General features: G+C 31.4%; 6 protein-coding genes across 11 annotated transcripts; 4 read left to right on the top strand and 2 right to left on the bottom strand.

Moving 5' to 3' along the window:
* The first annotated feature begins 1,796 nt into the window (after positions 1-1,796).
* LOC128883324 (signal recognition particle receptor subunit alpha-like) lies at positions 1,797-4,905 on the top strand. 2 transcript variants are annotated; one of them, XM_054135549.1, is made up of 12 exons: positions 1,797-1,909; positions 1,965-2,096; positions 2,186-2,561; positions 2,682-2,764; positions 2,822-2,990; positions 3,042-3,327; positions 3,428-3,497; positions 3,556-3,615; positions 3,703-4,065; positions 4,165-4,227; positions 4,278-4,370; positions 4,422-4,905. In XM_054135549.1, exons 2-12 carry the CDS (start codon positions 1,971-1,973, stop codon positions 4,458-4,460), a joined length of 1,728 nt encoding a protein of 575 aa, XP_053991524.1. In that variant the 5' UTR covers positions 1,797-1,909; positions 1,965-1,970; the 3' UTR covers positions 4,461-4,905. The 2 variants fall into 2 exon arrangements, 1 of the variants encoding a protein (XP_053991524.1); XR_008458854.1 differs by lacking the exons at positions 1,797-1,909; positions 4,422-4,905 and having other exon boundaries at positions 1,949-2,096; positions 3,703-4,117; positions 4,278-4,355.
* Positions 4,906-5,025: 120 nt separating this feature from the next.
* LOC128883327 (uncharacterized) lies at positions 5,026-6,589 on the top strand. Its single transcript, XM_054135555.1, has 6 exons — positions 5,026-5,366; positions 5,427-5,485; positions 5,723-5,782; positions 5,831-6,087; positions 6,161-6,213; positions 6,265-6,589. Exons 1-6 carry the CDS (start codon positions 5,157-5,159, stop codon positions 6,328-6,330), a joined length of 705 nt encoding a protein of 234 aa, XP_053991530.1. The 5' UTR covers positions 5,026-5,156; the 3' UTR covers positions 6,331-6,589.
* A 57-nt stretch (positions 6,590-6,646) lies between these two features.
* LOC128883326 (uncharacterized) lies at positions 6,647-8,348 on the bottom strand. The gene is made up of 7 exons (XM_054135554.1): positions 8,039-8,348; positions 7,771-7,982; positions 7,669-7,716; positions 7,465-7,619; positions 7,326-7,409; positions 7,157-7,277; positions 6,647-7,061 (listed from the first exon to the last, which is right to left on the bottom strand). The coding sequence occupies exons 1-7, from the start codon at positions 8,346-8,348 to the stop codon at positions 6,885-6,887; spliced, it is 1,107 nt and encodes a 368-aa protein (XP_053991529.1). The 3' UTR covers positions 6,647-6,884.
* Positions 8,349-8,420: 72 nt separating this feature from the next.
* LOC128883325 (tRNA-dihydrouridine(20) synthase [NAD(P)+]-like) lies at positions 8,421-10,079 on the top strand. Of its 3 annotated transcripts, XM_054135551.1 has the most exons (10): positions 8,421-8,562; positions 8,612-8,692; positions 8,746-8,823; positions 8,868-8,964; positions 9,021-9,156; positions 9,220-9,330; positions 9,372-9,543; positions 9,598-9,728; positions 9,777-9,884; positions 9,939-10,079. In XM_054135551.1, the coding sequence occupies exons 1-10, from the start codon at positions 8,472-8,474 to the stop codon at positions 9,993-9,995; spliced, it is 1,062 nt and encodes a 353-aa protein (XP_053991526.1). In that variant the 5' UTR covers positions 8,421-8,471; the 3' UTR covers positions 9,996-10,079. The 3 variants fall into 3 exon arrangements, with proteins under 3 accessions (XP_053991526.1, XP_053991525.1, XP_053991527.1); XM_054135550.1 differs by having other exon boundaries at positions 9,372-9,728; XM_054135552.1 differs by having other exon boundaries at positions 8,746-8,772; positions 8,824-8,964; positions 9,372-9,728.
* Positions 10,080-10,511: 432 nt separating this feature from the next.
* On the bottom strand, positions 10,512-13,494 carry LOC128883323 (uncharacterized). Its single transcript, XM_054135548.1, has 3 exons — positions 12,501-13,494; positions 10,712-12,444; positions 10,512-10,648 (listed from the first exon to the last, which is right to left on the bottom strand). Exons 1-3 carry the CDS (start codon positions 13,473-13,475, stop codon positions 10,591-10,593), a joined length of 2,766 nt encoding a protein of 921 aa, XP_053991523.1. The 5' UTR covers positions 13,476-13,494; the 3' UTR covers positions 10,512-10,590.
* A 3,905-nt stretch (positions 13,495-17,399) lies between these two features.
* On the top strand, positions 17,400-23,749 carry LOC128883570 (uncharacterized). 3 transcript variants are annotated; one of them, XM_054136096.1, is made up of 9 exons: positions 17,400-18,072; positions 18,124-18,477; positions 18,538-18,792; positions 18,853-21,715; positions 21,821-21,966; positions 22,068-22,154; positions 22,208-22,971; positions 23,168-23,234; positions 23,291-23,749. In XM_054136096.1, the coding sequence occupies exons 1-4, from the start codon at positions 17,869-17,871 to the stop codon at positions 20,173-20,175; spliced, it is 2,136 nt and encodes a 711-aa protein (XP_053992071.1). In that variant the 5' UTR covers positions 17,400-17,868; the 3' UTR covers positions 20,176-21,715; positions 21,821-21,966; positions 22,068-22,154; positions 22,208-22,971; positions 23,168-23,234; positions 23,291-23,749. The 3 variants fall into 3 exon arrangements, with proteins under 3 accessions (XP_053992071.1, XP_053992070.1, XP_053992072.1); XM_054136095.1 differs by having other exon boundaries at positions 23,295-23,749; XM_054136097.1 differs by having other exon boundaries at positions 17,975-18,072; positions 18,116-18,477; positions 23,295-23,749.
* The last annotated feature ends 444 nt before the right edge of the window (positions 23,750-24,193 follow it).

Here is a 24,193-nt window from a genome sequence, read left to right on the forward strand (position 1 = left end):
ACAAAAAGTGTTAAATTTCATGCTTCATTTAATTGAACAATACCGAGTGATATTTTTTGATTTTTTACTCAAAAAAGTAATTTTTTTATAATGTTGCAGTTACATGAATGTGTGTTTTTCAATTAAATTTTTGGGTTCTTTTTGCACGCGAACATGTGATAGGAATAATTTATTTATTTTCTATAATAAAAAAAAAAACATAACGCGACAGGAGAGGGGAATAGGACGCAAAACAGCGTTTAGGCCAAAAGTATAGATATAAAAAAAGGTAGTATAATTTGGAAAAGAAGACCATTAAAATAGTATTTCTAACGTATTTAGGGATAAAATATTTGTTATTTCAGCAAAGCGCTAGAATATAACGTGGAAAAAAATATATGCAATATTTTCTTTCAACCATTCGTTTAATTCAACCATTTCAATCCTTTACAGAAGCAATATGGTTTCCGATAGCTGTAGTTTCTGTTCGGTGAGTGCCAATGATCATATTCCCAATTCTCGTAAGGGTGCTCTATATCATTCAAAAACCTATGAACACCAGTTAACAAATTTACATCGACCTGAGTTCCCTACAACTAATAAAAATACGGACTACGAAAAAAAGAAACCACAACGTTATACGTACTTTCCTAATGCCAGTAACCGTGCTACAGGAGATCTTAAAATGAATTACACACCGAATGGGAAACAAAGATATTCACAAAATTGGCAACTCGAAATGTCTGAAAATCAACGTCTACGTATGATTTTACGTTCTTTAGGAAAAGCTGCGGAAAAATATGTTGCGTCCTCTCTCCATCAAAATAATTACCAACATAGGTCACACAGAGAAAAGAAATGTGCTTTTCTTGATAATATTGACGAAACAAATCGAAACAATCTGTGTAATCCATCCAATAATATATCGTCAATATTACATTATCCGAATCCTTACTACATTGTGCAAGAAATCACTGAAAAGGAACCACTGCGTCATATTATAGTTGAAAACAACTCGACAGCTAAAGAGAAAAGTATCAAGGAGGACAAAATTATCCCTAAACGCGAAGAAGATGAAAATAATGAAATAAACGATTTTGAAGCGTTACCTAATACAGTAAAAAATGGTTCCTTGAAACCTTTACTGCATGAATATATGAAATTAAAGGTAGTTAATATTTTTTTAAAAATATCATTTAACGGTACGCTCGCATATGTGGTATGATAGATTGAAAAACAGCGTTTACAAAGACGTCTTGGTTTCCTACTAGAAGATATAAGTATAGACTCTAAAAAAAGAGGCTTTAGTCGACCGAATCAATATTTGCATCATCTTTCCGCATGACGAGTGTCTCCTTTGATCCATTAATGTCGCATGAGTTTTTCGAATGTTAACAAAAAACCTTCGTTAATTTAAATTTTCAAATCTGCCAATGATTTCAAATTCTTAAATGACATTTTAACTTTAGACAAACTTTGATACAAAATGAAGTATGACGATTTTCCGTCAAGGTTTCTTTTTGGGTATTTAGGACATTTTTTTAAAAGTAAGAAATTTAAGAAATATGTTATTTTCCAAATTTTTTAGATCTTAGCACTACCTTTTTCTCCAATAAAAAAACACCCCTTTTTAAACATTTTATCGTCTTCGCCACTAAAAAAAAACGTTTTCATACAAAATGATTCTATAAAGAAAAGTAATTGTAATCTTTTGAATTTTGTACTTGAAAAAAAAATCTTACTGTTTTTAACAAAACTTTATGAATGACTCTTTTAGTAAGCTTGTAAGTGGAAAAAAATGTTTCATAATTTTTATATTTATCAATAATTGTGTTGATTTTTGATTGAAATAAATATTGTTCTGCTTGCACTCTGCCATACACTGTCATTGTTAAAAGTAAATAAAAGAATATCCAAAAAGGAGTCATTGGTAAAAGAAACATTGGAAAAATTTATTAAACTTTTTATTCTTTAACAACTCATAGATTCAAATGATTGATTCCATTTACGTTTTTACTAAGGGTGGTGTAATTCTTTGGTCAAAAAATATCACAAAAAATTTTAGCGCAACCTCGCTGACAATTGTTAATAATCTCATTCAAAGTGTGTTTTTACAAGTACGAAATAATTTTTTTTTTGTAGATATACCAAAAAAAAGAATTTCTTGGTGAATTTGCAAAAAAAAACAATGGTATATTTTTTCTAGGAAAAGTTTTCTACACAAGGAGCCTATGCAACCTATACAATCAATGATTTTAGTGTATCATGTGAATTATTGAACTCTATTCAAAGTGTGATGATTTGCATAACAAGCGGAACACTAGAAAGAATTTTCGTGCATCGATTCCTAGAGTATTTTAGCAAACAATTTTTGGAAAACGTTTCTGCAGTGTACTCTAAACAATTAAATACTGCAGCGGTCACTTCAAGAGGAGACGCTGCTGAAACCGCACTTCAAACAGGCCTGTGGTGTTTGTTGAAATCTGAACCCCTCAATTCAACTCTTCATTATAATGTTAATCATATATTGAATCATTTAGGAGCCATAATTGACTTGAAACCAAAAAACATCTCCTCTTCAGGTAATCACATTAGTACTGTAAAGGCAATTTGAGGACAATCTCTTTAGTTTGTTTTTTGGTTTATGGGTGCGACGTACAAATTGCAAGGTTATTTTGTTTTATTCTAATTTTTTTTTAAAGAGCCTAATAGAGGAAAAAAGAAGGATGAGGAAAATACCATACTAGAAGAAAAATGTTTGGCGCACGACATGAAAAGAAAAAAAGTATATGTCATTTTTATTAAAAAAATGACCAAAACCGTGTGTTTGTTTCATTGGTAGAAACCGACATTTTGTGGACCTCAAAAAGTCACAAAAAAAGCAATGCTTCATTTAGATTTCTCCAATAAGCCTGAGGAAACAAATGGAAATGCAAAGAATGCAGAATCTAATGAAATTCAAGCTGTTTCCTCATCTTTTTTGGATTCCTCCTCGTCGGATGATCAATCAGGTCATCAGTAAAGAGTTTTTTTTTTTATATTCAAAGCAATTTTTTTTTTAGAAACAAAAAGTTATTTCACCACAAAATTTTTCAGTCAAATGAAAGATTCCATTCAACAGTCTTTCACAGGAAACAAAGTGCTAACAAAAAACGATCTTACAATTCTTTTAGAAGAAATGAAAACTAAATTTTTAAGTCGAAATGTTGCTGCAGATATGGTTTCTCAATTGATTGGTTCAGTGGAAGAATCTCTCATAGAGACGAAAACAAATAGTTTCCAATCTGTCAAAACCGCTGTTTATGACGTTTTTCATGCAACCCTTGAGCGAATTCTTTCTCAGCAATGGTACGCTTTGAATGAAGAAATCAAAGATAAACGTAGTCCTTGTCCATTTTAAATTATACATTTGACAACCTTTTTGTTTTTCTTTTTTCATATGGTAAAGTATAAGAGACGTCTTGAAAGAGATAGCAGTAGCAAAAGAAAAAGGTCACGTGTACTCTATCTGTTTTTTGGTAAGACTTTGTTTTTGTGAAATCCTATCTCATGTTTCTCTACTCTTGTTATGTTAAGGGAGTTAATGGTGTTGGGAAAAGCACAAGCCTGGCTAAAGTTGCATATTATTTAAAACGCGTATGTTTTTTTTTAAAAGAACTACTATCTTTTTAAGTGCTTAGTGAATGGAAATGTAACGATACATAATTTGTACGGTGATTCTAGAAAGGAAATTTAAAAGTGATGTTAGCTGCTTGCGATACGTTTCGTGCTGGTGCAGTAGAACAGTTGAAAACCCACACAAAAAATCTGGGAATTCATTTATTTGAGCAAGGTTATGGGAAAGACGCAGCTTTACTGTGTAGTGCAGCATTGAAATACGCTCAAACTAATGCTTATGATGTGGTTTTAATTGATACTGCGGGAAGAATGCAAGACAATGAACCTCTGATGCGATCGCTTTCTAAACTAGTAGCTTTTAATACACCCGATCTCGTGCTATTTGTTGGAGAAGCTTTAGCGGGAAATGATTCTATACATCAATTAACCAAATTCAATCAATGCCTTATAGATTACGCTCCAACGAATGTGCGTCACGCCTTTGTAGCCATTACATCTGTTACTATTCTTTAAAAACAATGTAATTTGTTTTAATAATCATTCAACATTGGACTTTTTTTTATTTAGATTCAACATCCTCGAGGAGTCGATGCTATATTTTTAACCAAATTTGATACCGTTGGTACAAAGGTGATGAGATTCCTTGTTCCAGAATACTTTCGTCTCATTTTTACGTCTAGGTTGGCACTGTTTTATCTTTAGCGTACGTCTCGAGTTGCCCCATTGCCTTTGTTGGAACTGGTCAGCGTTACACCGACATTCAGAAACTTAAAGTAATAAATTTTAACTCTAATTCTCGCTGTATTTCTACTACATCTTTCTAGGTGCATTCTGTGGTTACGTCTCTTTTAAGTGATATATAGTGTGTTACCGTCAAGAAAAAAGCGTCTGCAATACACTGTACAGTGTAGTACCGGGGCATGCTTATGATCCAATTATTTTCACGTAAATAAAAATATTTGAGATTCTATCCTTTATGTCACGGTTTTTCTAAAATAACGAATTAGTAAAAAAACAGTACTGTTCTTTCTTGTAACATTCCGTTTAAATCAACAACAGAGAAAAAAAAAATATATTTAACAAAACAAACTTTTAAGCGAGTTTGTAACACTCGTTCTTTTCCGTCCGTTTTTTACCACACACTATAAAGTGAAAAGGGATTTGTTTAAATATATTCAAATGTCAACTTTAAAATGACTTGTTGAGCACAAGGGAAAATTCATACAACAGTGAAGCATTATTATGTGTGTTTATTACTAGGCCATGTCGTGATTTAAAAGTGTTATACTTGGAGTTTTGAATCAACAAAATAACATATAGTATAACAAAAATATTTGATTCTTTTTTGTTATAAATAAAAATACGTATAACATAACTTTTTTTATCCACACATTTCAAAAACTTTTTTCTTTCTTACCAGCATTATAATGGAGACATGCGTATTTTCTAATCAAGCAATTCAATGTCCCAACTGTCTGGCATGCCAGAAGCAATTATAGTCGAGTTTTTTCTGTTTTAAAACGAACTAGCTGAAACCTTCTTGGACGGCAAAGTCAAGAATGAGTTCATCAGTCTTTTTAACATTCAATCCAGATCTTCAAGATATCAGTTACACAACTGAACTAGAGGCGAAAAATGTTGATGATGACTTGGAAGTCGAATCAATGCCCCTACAAAGTGATTGGACGGTGTGGGAACAGCTTGAAAGTAATACCAACAAGGATTACACAGATAGCACCAAACCTATATATCATTTTGACAGTGTCATGGTATTTGTTACAATTATGTTTGGAAATTAGCGAAAAAAAAAGCATCATTCATGTTGGTAGGGTTTTTGGCGTGTATGGCAAGCTTTACCTCAACCAAGCCAACTTATGAGAAGTCATCGGTATGCCATTATTCAACATACTAAAGAATCACTCTTTTTTGGCATTTGAATGGCGCCATTCTCTTTTTGTTGTAGTATTTATCAAAATCTGTTGTATTTTCTATCAATTCAATACTAAGTTTTCTTCTTCTGAAAATTCTTACTCTATAAAATCATAGCATTCTTTTAAACGTTTTCTGAAAAAACAAAGAATTTTTTGACATTTTTTTAATTTCCCATTTAATGATGCTTTTTCAGTATGATACGAAAGAATAATGACGGAGAGGATCAATTAGTCGATGCTCTTATGATTTTCAGGTAACCTCATTTTAGTACACGACGTACTCTCTATTTTTTTTTATTTAGAGATAATATTAAACCCATGTGGGAAGATCCAGTAAATTCAAATGGAGGTCATTATGAAATTCGTTATCAGTTAGCAAAAGATGAAGAATCCCAAGCTCGCGTCGATGAACATTGGAACAATTTAGTTTTAGGCATGATAGGTTCTTCTATTGAGCCGGCTGGTATGATAACCGGTGTACGATTGGTTGATAAACTCCATACAGCACGAGGAGCATTTCTTCGAATTGAAATCTGGTTCACAGAAATGGAGAATCCAGGTGAAACGCATTTGTGTTGAAATCTTTTTCCGTTTGCAAAAGTCAAATTCATGTTATCGTTTTTTGGAAATAGATGCTAAAAAAGTTTTACGCCAAAGTATTGAAGAAATCATGACGACAAGACATGTAATAACATTTTATGCTTTTTTGGAATGTTCTAAAATTTGTATTTCTTAGGATTCCACTATTGATCCCTATGCCTTTCAATGGGTTGTGAAAAAACATAGTAGAACAGGCAAATAAAATCTAAAACGTCTCTCGATATTCTCAACTACTCCTGACTTTTTTTATTCCACAATCAAGCAAAACTTTAAAAAAATATGGTTTTTATTGAAACGTTTAAAAGTAATTTAATACAACAAAACAAACTGTCAATGTAACAAATGCGTAGATAGCATAAATTGTTGTAATTTAAATGTTTCAAGCGTAATTTGTTTTTCCGTGGAAATGCTGTAAAAGATTAAAATATGAAAGAGCGCAAAGTTTTTTTGCAATAAATAAACGTTTGACTTTGATTGCTTACACATATCGTAAAGAAGCATTCGACAATTATAAAAACATAAAATTTTTTCATTGTTAGAACACGAAATCGTCATGAATTTGAGATTATTTAAAAAAAAACATACAAAAAAAAATGCTAAATTTTAAAAAACACTGGTAAATAAGTAATTGAAGTTAATTTATTCGAATATTGTGAGACCGCGAATTGAACCAAAAAGGAAATAATTCATGTTGTATTAAAGAGTTAAAAATTACATTTTATTCATTCGCTTCATCGTGGCTTATTTAAAAAAAAATTATGAAATACCTGAATTGTTATTATTATGTGATTTATCTATTGTTAGATTTTGATTCGAGGGTTTGGGCTCAACAGTGGATGTTAATAATGTGGACCATTGAGGCACGAGTGCTTTTTTTAAAATAGAGCGAAACGTTGAGCTTAACAAATTTTGTACGGATTCCATTTGAACGACCTGAGAAAAAAAAATATGCGTGTGATTATCGTCTTGATAAATAAACATAAATGTAGGCTATAAAATTCTACAACAAGAGAAACAAAATGACGTACGTTTAAAACATGCTCGCATGATGCTTCCAAAGTAGAAGAATCTTTGAGGACTTCTTCTACTATATGGTTGGACAGCTGTACTGTGCTGTTTTGAACTGCAGAATTTCTTGATACTTTATCACTAAAAGCAAAAACGTAATGACACAATGTTTATTTTTCACTGAGCTACATTAATATTTCAGCTTGTTTGATAACTTGCTCTGATTGCAAAAATTCCGATAACCAATGGAAAACAGCCTCTTTTACTTCATCTCTAAAAAACCCCGTTTCAAGATGTCACCTTTTTAAACGCGATTTTTGATATCTACCGTTTTAAACTGGCAATCAAAAGTTTAGCGGTTTCTTGCTGAATGGACAAAGAGTTACAAAGATTTGTTATAAGCCTTTCACTTAAAGTGTATAATAAAACCCAAAATTCTTGCGAATTGAAATAATCCCATAAAATGTTTAATAATTCTTTTTTCTGAAAAAAACAAAACACAAATGTCGTTTTATTTGTTAGCGCAACCTACGGAAGTTCGAGCGATCTGGGCGACCCACTTGGCAGTCCATTGGATGAGCTATGAAATGAAAGAGAACATGAACCTATTATCATGGAACAAAAAAATATGTACATCTTCATCTTGAAGAAGTTCTTGAAGTAATAATTTGGAAACAGTGACAGCCGTCGATTGTAAATGTTTACTTTTAATACTTTCTTGAACAACGTCTGCCCCCTGTTTTCCTACACGTTTTTTAACAAGATCCCAATTCACTAATAGAAATCCTAGTGGTAAGCTGAGAAGTGCTAGGGAAACAAAAGGGGCATTTTTAGAATTTCGTATACCTGCATGTAACAACACATTCTTTTGTTCATAACAACAGATGACAAGTGTTTCTTACTTTTTTTTAACCATTGTATTGCTTCTTTGTTTCTGTATCCAAAGTTTGTACGACATGCATTTTGAGTTGAATACGTTTTAAGAAAATGTACACCAGTGTTTTTGAAAATGTCTTTATTAAAATGAAAAGTACGAATCCGACAGTACGGTACATTCCATTGTTTGATAAGATTCAAATGATAGTTTGGAAATATAATGTTTTTCATAGATCCATTAATAAATAGATTTAAAGAGTTGAATGAGTGGGAATTCCTGCCCACTGCGGAAACAAAAGTGTTTTTTAATGAATCTGTAAAACATCTGTGTGACATGTCATGCAAGATTTAGCTGAAAAATGCTTTTTTCAATAAAAAACAAAACATTCCCTTTTGAAATCTTCTTCAATATCTTAAAACGACTATCGTATAATTCATTCAAACAAGATTGTACAAAAGATGGAAGCATTTCAGCCACTTTGGATTGCCGGACCTATGATCAAAGTATCGTATCTACCTTTCCGTTTAACCTGTTTAGACTATGGAGCAGGTCGTCGAGCATTTTTTTTTAATATATAAAGACATTTTTTTACGTATAGATCTTATATACACGAATGAAATTATGGCCGAGAACTTATGCTTAGCTTCGCGCAATGTGAATGCTTTAACCAATACCATTGGTATAGAGTAAAACAGCCCATGCTTGGTTTAAGTGTTTTTTTTTTCTTCTTAGATTTTGTAATTCCGAATGATAAAACCAGTATTTTTTCAACATCTCCAGAAGAACGGCATAAAGTTGTTGTTCAATTAGGTACTGATTTTGAAACGAGTTGTCAATGAAAATCTCTTCGAAAGGTGTTTCGAACGCTAGCGTTGCGTTGAAAAGCTCTTTGATTGTATCACAAGATACGGATTATATTGATATCAATATGGGATGTCCTAAACGTTTTTCGTAAAACTTACCATTTGTTCTTGTTCGATCAATTTTTTTTTTTTTTGAAAGAGCAGCATGAGTAAAGGAATGGGTGCATCGCTTTTAAATGAACCAGAAAGAGCTTTTGACATTCTTAAAGTTTTACGCCGTAATCTTCCTGAGAAAGTGAAAATATCTTGTAAAATACGATTGAAATCTTCACTTGAACAAGTTATTGCTTTCCATTGAATCGACATTAAAAAGAACTTTTCTTTGTTTTCCTTTTGTTTTAAGACTATTGCTTTCGTTCAAGGTTGCGAAAGGTCAGGAGTTAGCTCTATTACCATTCATGCAAGATCTATAGAAGACCGTCCTGCTAAACCAGCTCAATGGAATACATTTTCGGTAATATATTTTGGCCTAGTGTACTGGACGTTTGTCATTAGGCTATTCAAGCTTCCACGACAATACCTATTTATATGAATGGTGACCTTCTTAACTCTACTTCAATTTATCAATTTCACAAACAATACCTTACCTCGCCACACGATAACTCGAATCCACTGTGCGACTCTAAAGCCAAATTCGTTAATACTTTTCCACAAGGCATCATGTTTGGTCAACTTGTTCTTTTTTTTTTAAACGCCACAACTATATTTTTTTTCTTCTCAGCACGTGGTGCTTTAATGAATCCCTCAATTTTCTCCCTCAAAAAGCACTTTCAATCCGTAACCCATTTCTCCTTACAAGAACGTAGATCATTACATTCGCCAATCCAATGTATTTTAAAATTACTAAAACATGTTCGATTGTACTCTTTAAAATCGTCAAGGCACTATACATTTTTTTAGGCTCTGGATACAAATACACCTTTTCAATGTTTAAAATGGCTCCTTTTACAAATGGTATCAGATGACCCTTCACTCATTTTTCTTTCCGATACAATAAAACGAACTTCGGTATGCCTGTTTTGTATCAAAAGCTGTGAAAACATCTCGTGGTTTTTTTTGTAGCATTGCACTCGGTTTCAATCCCACGTAGAATCTCTTGCCCAATCTTTTGAAAAATAAAAAAACCTTTTCATTAGTTCACGGCCATGAAAAAAAAAATCTGGCCTTGTTTCAATCAATTCCTTAAAAAGCATAGTTTAAAATAACATCTTTTTAACATAGTTTTGTCTCCAGTGGTACTTTGAGTCACCAATAGAATAGTTTTCACGTATCCTATCTTATGGAGCTCCACATATTTGTGGGCGTGCTAAACGCGTACCTTCTCAAATGCTTACCCCGGTGCGGTATGCCAATCTCTATTCAACGGACCATGTAACGTGTTAAGCTACATGGACAACACACAGTGACTAACAGATAACATGGCAAAGCTTGTTTGAAAATATCTTTTTACGTTCTTGTAATACCATTTTTTTTTCAAATATCTCTTAACCGTATGAGAAGAAAAGCTCGATACTAGTAACATTAAAAATAGGATAACAAAGCGGTGCATGCAAGAACAAAAGAGTTTCGTCAATAAAAGAAAAATCGATTTTTAAATTAAGTCTACTAAACTCTATTGTCATAACAGATAACAAAATTGGTTATTTCAGGTGGCTCGAGTCATGTTTTTTTTTTTCGTAAAATAGTGGGGGTTAGAAAAGAAAGAGGTTGTCTTTTAAGAAAAAGGTGATTGGCATAAAGGACAATTATTTTTTAAAGACGTTTCAAACCATCTGAGAAAGAAACATAACATTGTTTTGAAAGGTGGTTTCAAAAAAAAGTTTAAAGTTACTTACTTTTGAACACATTCAGCATGAAATTTATATTTGCAAGTAACACATTGGCTTTTAGGTATACCACGTGTTCTATGATGGACAATAGAATAACAAATGAAGCAATCTTCAAGACCTAAAACGAAGGCAGCAAAATTGTCTTTAATAAAAGTGATACAGGATAAGAGACAAATGGTGTGTGGTTCATGTGCATATTGTTTGAAAGAAAGATGGCGCAAGTCGAATTGTGAACAAGATTGGTGGGACGATTCTGGTGAAGTTGGCTTGGAAATTCTTCCTCCCATTAAAATTTGTTTGGCCATAAGTAACCATCTTTCTAATTTAGGTTTAGGTACTGCAACGGATTTATTATATTTGAAATCGACACAGCGTAAAGGATAAATATCAGGAAAATGAACAGTAAATGTGACAAGAATTTCTCGTGTATTATTAATAAATGTTAAACAAAGTTGACGTAATTTTTTGTTAAATTGAACGGAAGCTTTAACATTGGTTGTCCCAATTTTTTCTAAAGCACAAATAGAAGCCGCATCACGTAGGATTAAAGAAGGGCTAATGATTTTTTGAAAAATGTCATGTAACGCTTTAACATGTTTTGTTGTCATCCAAACACTTTGTAAAGAACATGCATACATTCTTAAAGCTATAGGGAACATTTGTGCTACAACATACAATAATTGAATAGAAAAAATCCATACTTGATGCCATGTTTCAGAAGATTCTTTAAAAAAATTTGGTATGTGCTCCAAATAACGTGATGAATCTTCATTCCAAAAATTCTCTATTTGTGTTGATCCGTCTTGAATGATGGATGGCATATTCCATGAAACCCAATTTTGATTTTTAAACAATGGTGGATTGTTTTCACGATAACAAGTTAAAGGAAATGTTTTAAAAGACGATAAAAATTGATCACATGTTTCGCTTATTTTCCATTGACAAGCTTGTAAACCTTTTGCACTTTGTGGCTCTTTTTTTTCACATGAAAAACAATTTGGAATTTCATCTTCAAGTAGAACCAGTAAAGAAAGAAGATCAATCAACGCTTGTAATAAATTATTTGGTTGTGCTATTAAACAAGTAATGTCATCCCTTGTAATGGATACTTGTTCATGAAATTGTACAATGTTATCCCAAGAAGAATATAAAGACGGTACTTGACATAAAGAATCACGTAATTGATTAAACCAGCATTCAGAAACATTTAGAGACGAAAATGGAATATGTAAAAAAAGAGATGCATGGTATTGAGATAGTTCCGCCGAGTCAGCGGAATTTGACTGAAATTCTTTTAAAACCAGAAACCAAACATATAAATGTCGTAAGAGTTGCTCCCATGTAATGTCATGATTAAAACGACAAGTTCTTTGATCCATTGTTTGTTTTAATGCACCAACTACTATGTTGGGACATGTTAGAATTTCTTTTGCGATATCCTGTCCCAAGAAAAGAAACAAACATGTAGCTAACGCTTTAAAAGAATTGCTTGAAATGTCGTGATTTTTGTTCTCTATGGATTCAAAAGACTCAAAAAGAGAATCAAGACATTTTTTCCTCAATGTCATGGTATATTGAAAAGTATCCGTGGAATCCATTGGTTGTAAACACAATTGTTGTTTCTCTAGTTGTTCCAATTTTTTACAATGGGTCAACTGAAACATTAAAGATGAATCTTGTAAAAAAGGCCATTTAAACAAAGGGTAACGTATACAAAAGAGAAGAGCCCATAAACTTTTCTAAGATAAAAACAACAAATTGTTCAAATAAGTCTTTATTAAAAAAAATATTCTACTTGAATATGTTGAAAGTCTGTCCAATGTTTAGCGGCATGCACCAATAAAGAATACAATCTTGTTAAGGCTAAACATATCTTGCTGTGTTGTTCATTGACGATATCATTTTCATGAATTGAGTCAAAGAAATTATGAAATTTCGTTTCCCAACATTTTTGAATACAAGTACATAACTTTGTGAAAGCTTGAATCCATAGTTTTGTTTGCATCAAGTCCAACTTTTGACAAAAATTGATGGCCGCTTGTATATTTAAAAAACATTCTTGTAACGCCGCTAAAATACTTTGTAAAAACAGTTGACCAGTATCTTGTAAAAAATAAGTAAGGCAATAGGAGAGATATTCAATACAATGTGGTAAGAAAACGCAGTCCGTTAAACAAAGCGTCTCATTTTGAATCCATTTTGTATGTAAAGAAAAAAAATGTGTTAAAAGGAAAAGGCAACTGGATAAAGTTTTCGAGTGATCTTCTTCCGGTTCTTGAACAAAATGAAACAAATACATATAATTCATTGAAGCTTCAATACATTGAAACCAATCTGTACACCATGCAACGTATGTCGCATTTTTTTTAAAGCAATAATTCATGCACGTTTCCATGACTAAAAGAAGCCTTTCATTTAATGTTTCACTATCCAAAGACTCATATGATAGTAGAAGAGTACATGTTAAGACTCTTAAAGATATTTTTAAAACAGTTATGTTTTCTAAAATTGTTTCATGAAATTCCACACTTGTATCTGATAAACAAGACAAACTCCAACCAATTTTTCCAATAAAATACTGAGCTGTGTCCGTCATCATTTTTCCTTTCAGAAAATCACATGCATTCCCCATTAACGCGTGTTTTTTGTCCTTTTTCCACACATTTTCACAACAAAAAGACATTAAACAAGAGCATACTGTCATAACATCATAAACAAGTTTCGGCCACTCTTTAATAGCTTGATCCCATAAAATTGTTATGTCTTTCATATTTTCTTTCACAAGAACATTTAAAACATTCGTCCAAAGAAACTCGAAAGCTTTCATCACACAACAGGCATCCATACATGCGTTACACTCCAAAATGTTGCAAATGAAATGCAGTATATCGGTCAGTAAACTGAAAAACCAGGATGCTTCTGTTACTAACACAATGCTACTCTCTCGAAGGATTTGACGGAAAACGTGATGTAAAAAACAATTGAACCTTTGTAGAACCTTTTCACGTGATTGTACGTGAAAAGAATCGCTATTGAAAAAAACATCGCGTAAAACGTTTTCAAACATGAAACGATATTGTGACATACAGCACACTTGTTCACTCGACATTTTGTAAGAAAAATAAAAAATATTATTAGAAAACAAACACGATATCCAGGAAAATATGATAAAATCGTGTAACCTTTCCGTCTTATTTGTTTCTTCCAATAACAATTGAAATGGCATCAAAAAAGAAGATTTCGATTGACAAATAACTTTATCTCCAATCCGCGTCACTTTATCATCTTCCTTTTTTTTTATATGACAGTAGAAAGCAATTAAATAACTACCGAATCCAATCGTTTCAGAAACTAAACCCTTTAATATTCTCTTCCTTTCTTGTGTTATAGTAAAGAAATGGTCCACCCATGACCAGAATAAAGGTAATGATTGTGTCTTTTCCGTGGAATTCATCACCGTACAATACAAATCATACACTAAACTTACACCTTCAATCCATACGTTACACGGAATCGATCCTAGATCATTGGCTGTAGTACACAGTAAAAATAACTGATTTTCTTCCATTATAGTAAAAATCTGTACATCTTTCCTTTGTAATAGTAACATGCTACAACTATAAGTTTTCTGTACCCAACACTTCAAATCTTTTGATAAACACATTGTTTTCATGTTTTCTGTTGGTAATCTCGTGGTGCGCTCCGCAACTGTTAGTAATGGTAATTTTAATATCATGCGTAAACAAAGCATTGGAATATTCTTTAAAATATCAATAGTTACTTTTTCACTGTTTGTATAAGCTTGAACACATCGAAAATACTCTTGAACAACAAGAATCTTAACCTGAAACAAATTCATGGACGATCCATTTAATGTACAACACACGGTGAAGATGTCATCCGATGCTCCTGCTACATCTTCTAAATAGTATTTACAGTTATATGATACTGTTTCAACGACCTTTTCTAAATAATAAACAACACTCTCTAAAAATCTGCCCTGCAAAAAATATTCGTCATCAGATTTTATCCGTTTTAATAAGTTCTTCCATATGAAAATTAGCCTTTCACAAAGCGTGCTAGGGAAATCGTCAACATATTTAAGAATCTCTTCTATGTATGGATAACAAAAAAAAAGTTCATACAGACTTATAGACACACAGGGAGCCGCGTTAATTGGATTTTTAACTTTAGAAAAAACCACCTAAAAACCAATGACATAAATATTAAAAATCAATCAATAAACACATTGTATTATAGGGAAAAAAAATGAAGATAAAGTTTTCATAGAAAATACAAAACAATTTTTTAACAAGAACCTTTTATGATTTTTTAAATTAAGACATTAAAAGACATTTAAGAAACGCCTTGAAGCAATATTGAAAAAAACTATTAACAAACGTTCAAGGAAATTGCTAGCACTTTTTTAAGCAAACATTGCCACTGGAGTTGCACATCATGACCAGTTGTACAGATATGTAAAATGCTTACTGAGATATAAATGTTCAGGACATTCGGATTGCGAATACTAAAATCTTTCCACTGTTGCGAAAATCCATACACATTCACCAAACTCTCAACGACTTGACGAAAACATGAAATGAATCCTATAGACATGCAATCATCATTCAACGCATTCGAAGCTTGCGTTTTCGTCATCAAAACCTGAAGTAGACTCATGTAGGTACCAACTGTTTTTCGCATTATATCAATGATTCTCTCTTGAGCGTCTTTTTTTAAAGTTGTCGTTTTATACAAAATATTATCCCAATTTATATAACAGTAAACATCATTGGGTATGTTCGTCAAAAGTTTATTAATTTCCTCACAATATAAAGGAATCTCATGTAACATAGGATTTGAACCCCACTCTGTCATACGATCAAAAAACAGAGAAAGTGAATGATTTATTAATGAAACTTGAAAGCTTGTAATTTCTTCTTTCATACAAGATGCTTCTAAATAAGAACCATTTGTAAAAAACTGCATCAATGGTAAGGAAATCTGAATAAACAATACACTTGTGGAAGCTTGAATTGCCAAAATAAGCTCTTCATATAACTTTGTCAAAATTTCCCGTAAGTTCAAAGACAAACGGCTCGTATGGTCTGAAACGTCTTTGATAGTGTCTTCGAATATTAATTTGAATAGTAAGCATGAAGAATAATTTTTATGTTTTCCAAACGTTATATGAAACATTTTTAGATCTTCCGTTTCTTTTAAATTATCGGACAAATGTGAAAGGAACGGTTTAGGTAAAGTTATATAACATTTGGAATTTTCGACTGAACAGATTATCATTCGTAAAATCATATGCAACGGTACCCAAAAAAAAAAAGACACAACCTCCTCTTGTAATTCATTCATTTCCACGGTACCTTCTGTCACATTAAGAACCCTTAACAACACTTTATAATAACACTGAAAAACAACTAGGCAGTCTGGTAGAGGTCCAGTTTTGCTTTCTTTTCCTTCTTTCAATTTAAAAGTAGAAACAAGACCGTATAGAAGTTTTCTAAAGAAAAGTGCACTACATGATGACATAAAGAAAGAATTCGGGAAAGATTTTAAAATACACGGAATATCCTTATAAAATGATACATTTGCCGGTAATGTTCTTGTGTAGCAATGGTGACGAACAATATTCAAAATCTGTTCAGATAAATTACGTTGACAAATTCGCGTATTGTCTGACCCTTCCAGTATGTTCGGGTAGATTTTAACCGTGACTACAAATAAACGAGGAGCTACTTTCTATTAGAAAATAATCATGTACTATGAACAACATGAAACTGCACTTTCTAATGTATACCAAAAGTTCCTGATTTTGAGGCAAGAAAAGATTGAGGGATGACCGTAACATCTCATGGTAGATTTTATCATCATCAAACAGTAGCTTCGCTCTACATTTTTCATAGGCACCTTGTAATGCATGTATTGCTTCAAACAAATTTGAAATAAATATTATTGCCGTCATGGCTACAACTACACTAAATTGATGAATATTGAAAAATTGATTTAAACAGAATTCTTTTGCAAAAAAAATTTTTAAGCGAGATAAAAAATTAACAAAAGTATTCTGGTTTTCATTGACTCTTAATAATAAAGTATTCAATGAAGACAAAGATGAAACAATGACCTGGAAAACATCATATACATATCAAGGTAAGATTTTCTTATTATTTATTTTGATGTAAGAAATTTTTACAAATCCAACCTCGTTTTGTCGGCCTTTTATAAGCTTCATGTCTATATGTTTAGCATTCAAAGGGATCCAGATATGTTTTGAAAACTCCGCTTCATTTAAATTCAATATTATTGAAACAAAATTGATCAACTCTGATCTAAAATTCATCATTGAATTCAACCGTCTTATTCATCTTACTGATATTCATTTAAAACATTTAACCCGTTTGACGCTGTGTCTTGAATAAGTAAAAGCTTTAACGTCATTTGAGCTTCTTTTGCCACACGTTCATCTACATCTTGACAACTACACCATACAGTCGGGAAAACGGACTTTTTATAAACGTCAAACGACGATTTCATAACGTGTATAAAAGCATTCAACGTTTCATGAAACAAAATTCTTAAATCCGGATAAATATCAAAAAAAGCATTTGAAACATAAATACGCAAGAATTCCTTAACGTAAACTGACATTTTCCCAGTTGCTTGCAACTCTTCTACAGAATCTTTGAGCGTTTGCAAACCTTTCATTCGCGTCACAAGACATTTTTTTTTTAATTTTCCAAATAATTGTTCTATAGTCAAATGATTTTTCAAAAAACTTTCTTGTACCTCAGGTTGATGAAAATTACTAGTAGGAATTTCATCCTTCGTTTCTTTTCCTTCGTAATATGAAAAAATTTCGCTTAAATATTCACCTTTTGTCGTTTTCTTAGCTGTTAGTGCTTGAAAAATGCTACTATTTGTCTTTTTAAGATTTTTTTTTGACATGTTTGCGCAAGGAATTTTTCAAAAAGAAAAATCTATTAAAAGATTTTCTGATTAGGACCAGTTGCTAAGGACCCATATTTTGCCAGCTTCCTGTGTCTTTCTTCCTTGTCTCTTCATCTCTTCGTCATTCGTATTGTAGCTCGTGGATAGCCAAAACACACACATTTCTATTATTAAAATCCGTTTTAAATAAAAATTTGACAATGCAAATTTACGACAATAATTATGAGGACACTGATCTTGATATGATTTTCTCGGATCATTTCAACCTGGACGATGCGACTGCTTCTGATTCTCAAAGTATACACAAAGATAAAGAAGAAGAGCGGTATTCTTCCATTTCACCTAAATCATTAAAAAACGAAAATTCTGCGTCATACAAAAATGAGTTGCAATCTGTTCAGCAAGTAAGTAATCAATTCCAAAGACTGTTTAGGCGAACGTCAAAAGTGTTTTAGAAACATTTTTCAAAAAACGAAAAATATCTTACCGTTTCAAAGGAGTCAGCCAATTGTTTTTCTACGGAAGAAGACTGGACTCATCTACATATCAGTCGTATGCTACTCAAAGCATGTACAAAATTAGGTTTTCAAAGACCTACAGCAATACAAGAACAAGTAATCCCTTTTGCATTACAAGGACGTGATATACTAGCTACTGCACAAACTGGTTCAGGAAAAACTGCCGCCTTTCTCTTACCTATTTTAGAACGTTTAATTCGTAGTGAAGCTGTTAGCAAACGTCGTTTAATTCACGGAAGAATTGTTGGAGGGGCCTATGCAACAAAAGCTCTGATTCTTTTACCAACTCGTGTAATCTTCAAGCATGTTCTCATTTCATTTTTTATTTATTAGTATATTTTGTTCACTTAGGAATTAGCAGCACAATGTTTTGAAATGCTTGAAGGACTTTCCCAATTCACACCCGTGACGAAAATCTTGGTCACCGGTGGTTTGAGTCAACAAGTTCAATTAACAGGGTTTCGACGGCAACCCGATATTGTTGTCGCAACTCCTGGACGTATATTGGATATGTTACTGAATGCGTCAAGTATTCATATAGAGTTATTAGAAATTGTTGTTTTAGATGAAGCAGATCGTCTTTTAGAAATGGGCTTTAAACAAGAAGTAAGTTTGTTTTAAAAAACGTCTTGTCACCTCTTTATACTCCCTACCTAACTTTTATAGTGTCTTGAAATCTTGTCACATTGCTCAAGAGGACACCAAACGCTTCTTTTTTCGGCCACTCTTTCAGAAGCTATAAATGATTTAGCATTACTGTCCTTAAGAAATCCCATTCGCTTTAATGTTTCAAAAAGTCATTCGTTACCTTCAACATTACGCCAAATAACAGTTCCTGTTCCCACAGAAAAAAAAATAACAAGTTTAATTAACCGAGAATCCATATTACTACATCTTTGTTTGACCATGTTTACTAAAGAAAAAACACTTGTTTTTTTTAGAACGAAAAAAGCCGCACATAGAGCTTCCCTTATTTTCAGACTGCTCAGTATTCGTCATGCTGAACTGCATGGCAATCTGCCTCAATCTAAACGCCTAGAAGCTCTTGAATCATTTCACAAAGATAGTAGTGTTCGATTTCTTTTGTGCTCAGAACTTGCAGCACGTGGACTTGATATAGCCAGTGTCGATTTAGTCATTAACTTTATGGTCCCCCCAGAAACTTCACGTTATATTCACCAAGCCGGTCGAACTGCACGCCTTGGGCGAAATGGAATTTGTATAACATTATATTCTCCTGATGAAAAATTACAGCTTAAACGTATAATACGTCAAAGTTCTAAAACTACGTTCCCAGCATCCAAGTTAATAATTCCACCTAATGAGTATGAAGGATGGATTAAAAAACTTCATACATTTTCCAAAACAATTGAAGAAATATTAAGCAAAGAGCATTTAGAAAAAGAAATCAGATTAGCAGAAAGAGAAGCACAAAAAGGAATTAATATGCACATGTATGAAGATGAAATAATGTCTCGTCCAAGAAAAACATGGTTATCCAAAAAAATGTTATCCACTCCATCAAACAATGTCAAAACAAATTCTATGCATGAAACAGCATTCAATAAAATGGATGCATTTGTACCGAAAGAATCTCTATCATCCACTGAAAATGACCCCAAAAGTTTCCGAAATAGTTTAGATGAAGAAAATATGTCAGATTCGAGTGGTTCCCTAGTCAATGCGAATTTCTTTTCACCCAATGTAAATGCAAATCAAACGAATCGAAGATACAGTCAAAAAGGTGATACCACAAAAAAAAAACCCTTAAAAAAGTCGCCTGTAACAGAAAAACCTGATAACGTTAAAACAAAGCAATCTACGAAGCCGTTATCATCATCTGAAAGAAAACGTTTAATTAAGGAACGTGTTTTTCAAAACAAAAAATTAAAGCCAACACCAAAACAAAAAGCTGCGTTAAAAGCTCGTTTGCCCTGCAAAGCAGTTGGCTCTAAAGTGAAAAGAAAAAGACGTTTAGCAAACGTTTGATTATCATTAAAAAAAATTTGAATGTCTCTTTTATAATTTTTAAATTTGATCCAAACACACTTATGAAATTTTGTTTGTTTGATTTTTTCGATTTTTTTTGTAAATTGTTTCATCTGTATGTTTTTGTATTACACTCTTCTACTAAACATGTAACAAAAATTATTATTATTTATAACATGATTAATACAACCCGTTTTCGACAATTCATTTTTTTTATGCAGGCATTTTTCATGGCAAGAATAAAAGCCTTATGTGTTGCGTTCCTATGATGACAGTATTTTGTTATTAGAAAAAAGAAGCACAAACAACTCATTTGATAACTTTATCACATATATTTTGTAATGACATGACACAAAAAATTGACAAGAAAATTTTAAGCAGACAATTTTCTCCTTAACGTTTCACTTATTGCTCTACCTTTTTTATACCTCTATTAAAAAAATTCAGTCGGCGATGTATCTTACAATTTATTCAAGGTGGCTCTAAATGTTTGAGCCAACCTCCACAAACTCAATACTCTAGCTTTATTTCAAATCTTCGTCATTACAATATTTAATTAAAATAATTTAATCTTTTGCTTTTCTTTATTAAACTTTACAAAACTAAATAGAAAATATGTCATTTGTGTCTGCTAATTTCTCCTGGATGTATTTTACCAATAAAAAATAGCGACTCATTATGATTTTCATTTAGTTAATGGTAACTAAAAACTTTTTGTAAACACCGTTTATTCGATATGTATTCTTTGTTAACTTATTAAGTGTTTTTTTCTTACACTTGACATTCAAGCTTTAATAACTTTTAGAAAAGTTTTTTGACGTAAGAAATCAATTTACAACTACAAACCATCTATGCACATAGTTATATTAATAAATTCCTCTTACTCTATGTTCATTCCTTACCAACATTTTTTTAAATGCCATCTTTTTTTAACACATTCAATTAAATAGGGTTTTTATTACCATGTATTTCCTTTAAAGCAAGTTGAAAACATTTTGTTCAGTCACAATCATTAATTAGAGTTCAGTGTAGCTCGATTAGTGCTTATTAAACATTCATCACTTAAGTTTTTACTTTAACTATTAACACTGTTAAACTAAATTTTGACGTCTCACTATTTAAAATTTCTCCGTGTTATCAATCCATCAAAAAAAAAATTGTTTTATTACCATCTCTCTCTTTTCAAATTAGATAATTGTATCAATGATTATTTTTCTACTGTCTGCAAGTTCAACGGCTTAATCTTTTAACAAATTCTAAATTTTGTTGATTAAAATGTTTTTAAAATTACTTCAGCAACATAATACTGATGTTATTGATTCGATTTGGATAAGAAAAGAAAAATGCTATTGTCAATTACCATTAAAGCACTCGCAAAATTTTTGCCAGTATTTTACAAAATATATATCACCATCGGTTATTATTAAACAAATAGAAAATACATGGCTACCACTTTTCATTAAATATCATTACGATTCCGCTATCGGTAACGATATTTCACTTAACTGGAAAGAAAAGAACATTCTCAGACATTTTAATGGTTTGTTTTTCTTTTTATTAGCCTGTTGCAATATCCTCGTACTACAGAATCCGAGCTTTAAACATTTTTTTTTTATAAATATATTTTTGATGCATTTTGTTCTAGGTTTCTTACAAAGCCGCATTCCAGGAATTCTTCGATTACTTGTTCGTTTAAATTGTCCTTATTTTTTTGAGTGTCGTCTCAATATATTACATGATCATGCCCCCTCATTACAATTATTTCATCAACTGCTTAATGAAACTCCCCATGTACGTTTCATAACAGTCACCAAAGCTTTGTAGATATAAAAATCACTTATATAATTTTGTCAAAAATTTCTTTTAACCCAAATTTTTTCTTTTTTCAATAGTATCCCAATGCCTTAAGATATAATTTACAAGGTGTTCGTATTTTATGGCCATTTTTATTTGAATTGACAGATATTTGTGTATCCAAAGTAATATAACATACTGTTTTTGTTTTTTTCCGTAAATCATATTATTGTTTTAGGTTTTCGATACGTTTGTAAATTCCACATTTTCTTTAAATGTTCTTTCTATAATATCATTACCGAAAAAGCATTATAGTATTTTATTTTTCTACGAATATCTTCTTCTTATAACAGATATGTTTAATTCATGCTATACTAAAAAATTTTTAAACGCATTTTGGAAAAACAAAAAAGCAACGCATTCAACGTTTGATACCCGCTTATTGGCTTGCTTAACAAAAAATTCAACACCTCTACTTTTATTAAACCAATGTTTTATTTTATTTTCATATATTCTTTATTATTCTATAGTTCAATCAATCCAGATAGATGAAAAATCAATTAATGGAATAAAAGAAAAAATAGACCAATTAAAACAAAAAAAAAAATTTAAATTTCAAAATGATTCAACAAAAATCTCTTCAACAATTAAATACACGCTTCATATTACATGGAACTTTTTGTATGAATTAATACAATGGCTACAAACAGTTCATTGGTCTTCATCATCATTGCAAACGGAAACGAAGGTTTCACTTGAAATCCTTTATTTACAATGGAAACAAACTATTAAACAAGAAGAAACATTTTTGTTAAACAATCCACTTTACATTAACGAAAAAGAAGAAAATACCGTTTTTCGTAGCGAATGTTCTTGGTTAAAAACATATCCTAAAGATTTACCAACACAATACGTTATACCTTGCTGGAACGCACATTGCGATAAAATGTTATGTGAAAATACTATCAGAAAGGAATATGAAACGTTTTTTTATTGTAAAAGGTAAAATCATTTCTTTGTGTCTTTTAATCTCTTAAATAAAATGATGTCAATTTCTTAACGCTTATTCTATTTCCTATTATGTTCCACTATGCTTTAAATATATAATAAAAAATTTATATCATGAAAACTTTTCGTGTTAACAATTTTTCTCTTCTTTTTCTTTAATGTTTTGCAATAATCTCAACTATTGTTTTAGATGTTATATTGCGTCTTATTGTTCTGAAAAATGTGAACGGACTCACTGGCTTCAAACACATCAATATGTAACAATTGTATGAATTTGTTATTTTTTCAAATTTCTCCATGTTTTTTGATCAAGAAAGGATTGTTACTATTTTCGACGTCCGCCGACTTTTACTCGATTTTTTTTAATTGGAGATGATTATGACAACATTTTCGATACTTTTCCTATATCATGTAACAGCTTTGAAACCTACGCTACACAACCTGTTCAACAATGGAATTTACGCGATGCCGAATTTCGTCACATTTTTTAATTGGACAAAAAATTATTCGACAGTATTAATAATGACTTTGTTAATAAAATAGAAAAATGTAAACTAAAGACATTTTTTATTGTGAAACGCCATTTGGAAAAAAGATTCATCAAAACCAATTAAAAGCAATCAATACAACCCAGCATTTGTATATGCGTTGTTATAAACAGATTATACTATATTCATGAGTGTAAAAAACTTTTTAATTTTTTATTAAATGGTACATAAAACGTTATTGTATTTTTTAACTTGTTAATTTGTAAAGCCAGTATATAAATATACTCGCAATTATGACATAAATGTGGATTTAGAGTATGTGGTCATGTTGACGAAGCGAAAAGAAAACAATTTTGATATCTAAGAGCAGATTATTTTTTAAAATAAGACATAAAAATAATTGTTTATTATTGAGAATATTAACAGTTTTTTTGTATTACATGAATTTTATTTGAACCTTGACAGTTTTTTATGACTGTGTACTAAAAAAGTTATTCTAGTAAAACATATAAGCATACAATGCCTACAAAAACATTTTTTTCAAATTAGAGTAAGTGTTAGACTAAATATTTGTGGTACTGCAAATTTTTTTTAAGAAAATATTGTGGCTTAGTTGTTGTAGTGACAATATTTGAGTTAAAGAAATTTTAGAAAGAAAAAAATTTTTTTTAGGTAAAGTTGTGTTTCAACTTTAATATTATTATATCAATTTTTTCTCGTATTCGTCT

This window comes from Hylaeus volcanicus, unplaced genomic scaffold (genome assembly GCF_026283585.1).
Source record: "Hylaeus volcanicus isolate JK05 unplaced genomic scaffold, UHH_iyHylVolc1.0_haploid 12221, whole genome shotgun sequence".
Lineage (NCBI taxonomy): Eukaryota > Metazoa > Arthropoda > Insecta > Hymenoptera > Colletidae > Hylaeus > Hylaeus volcanicus.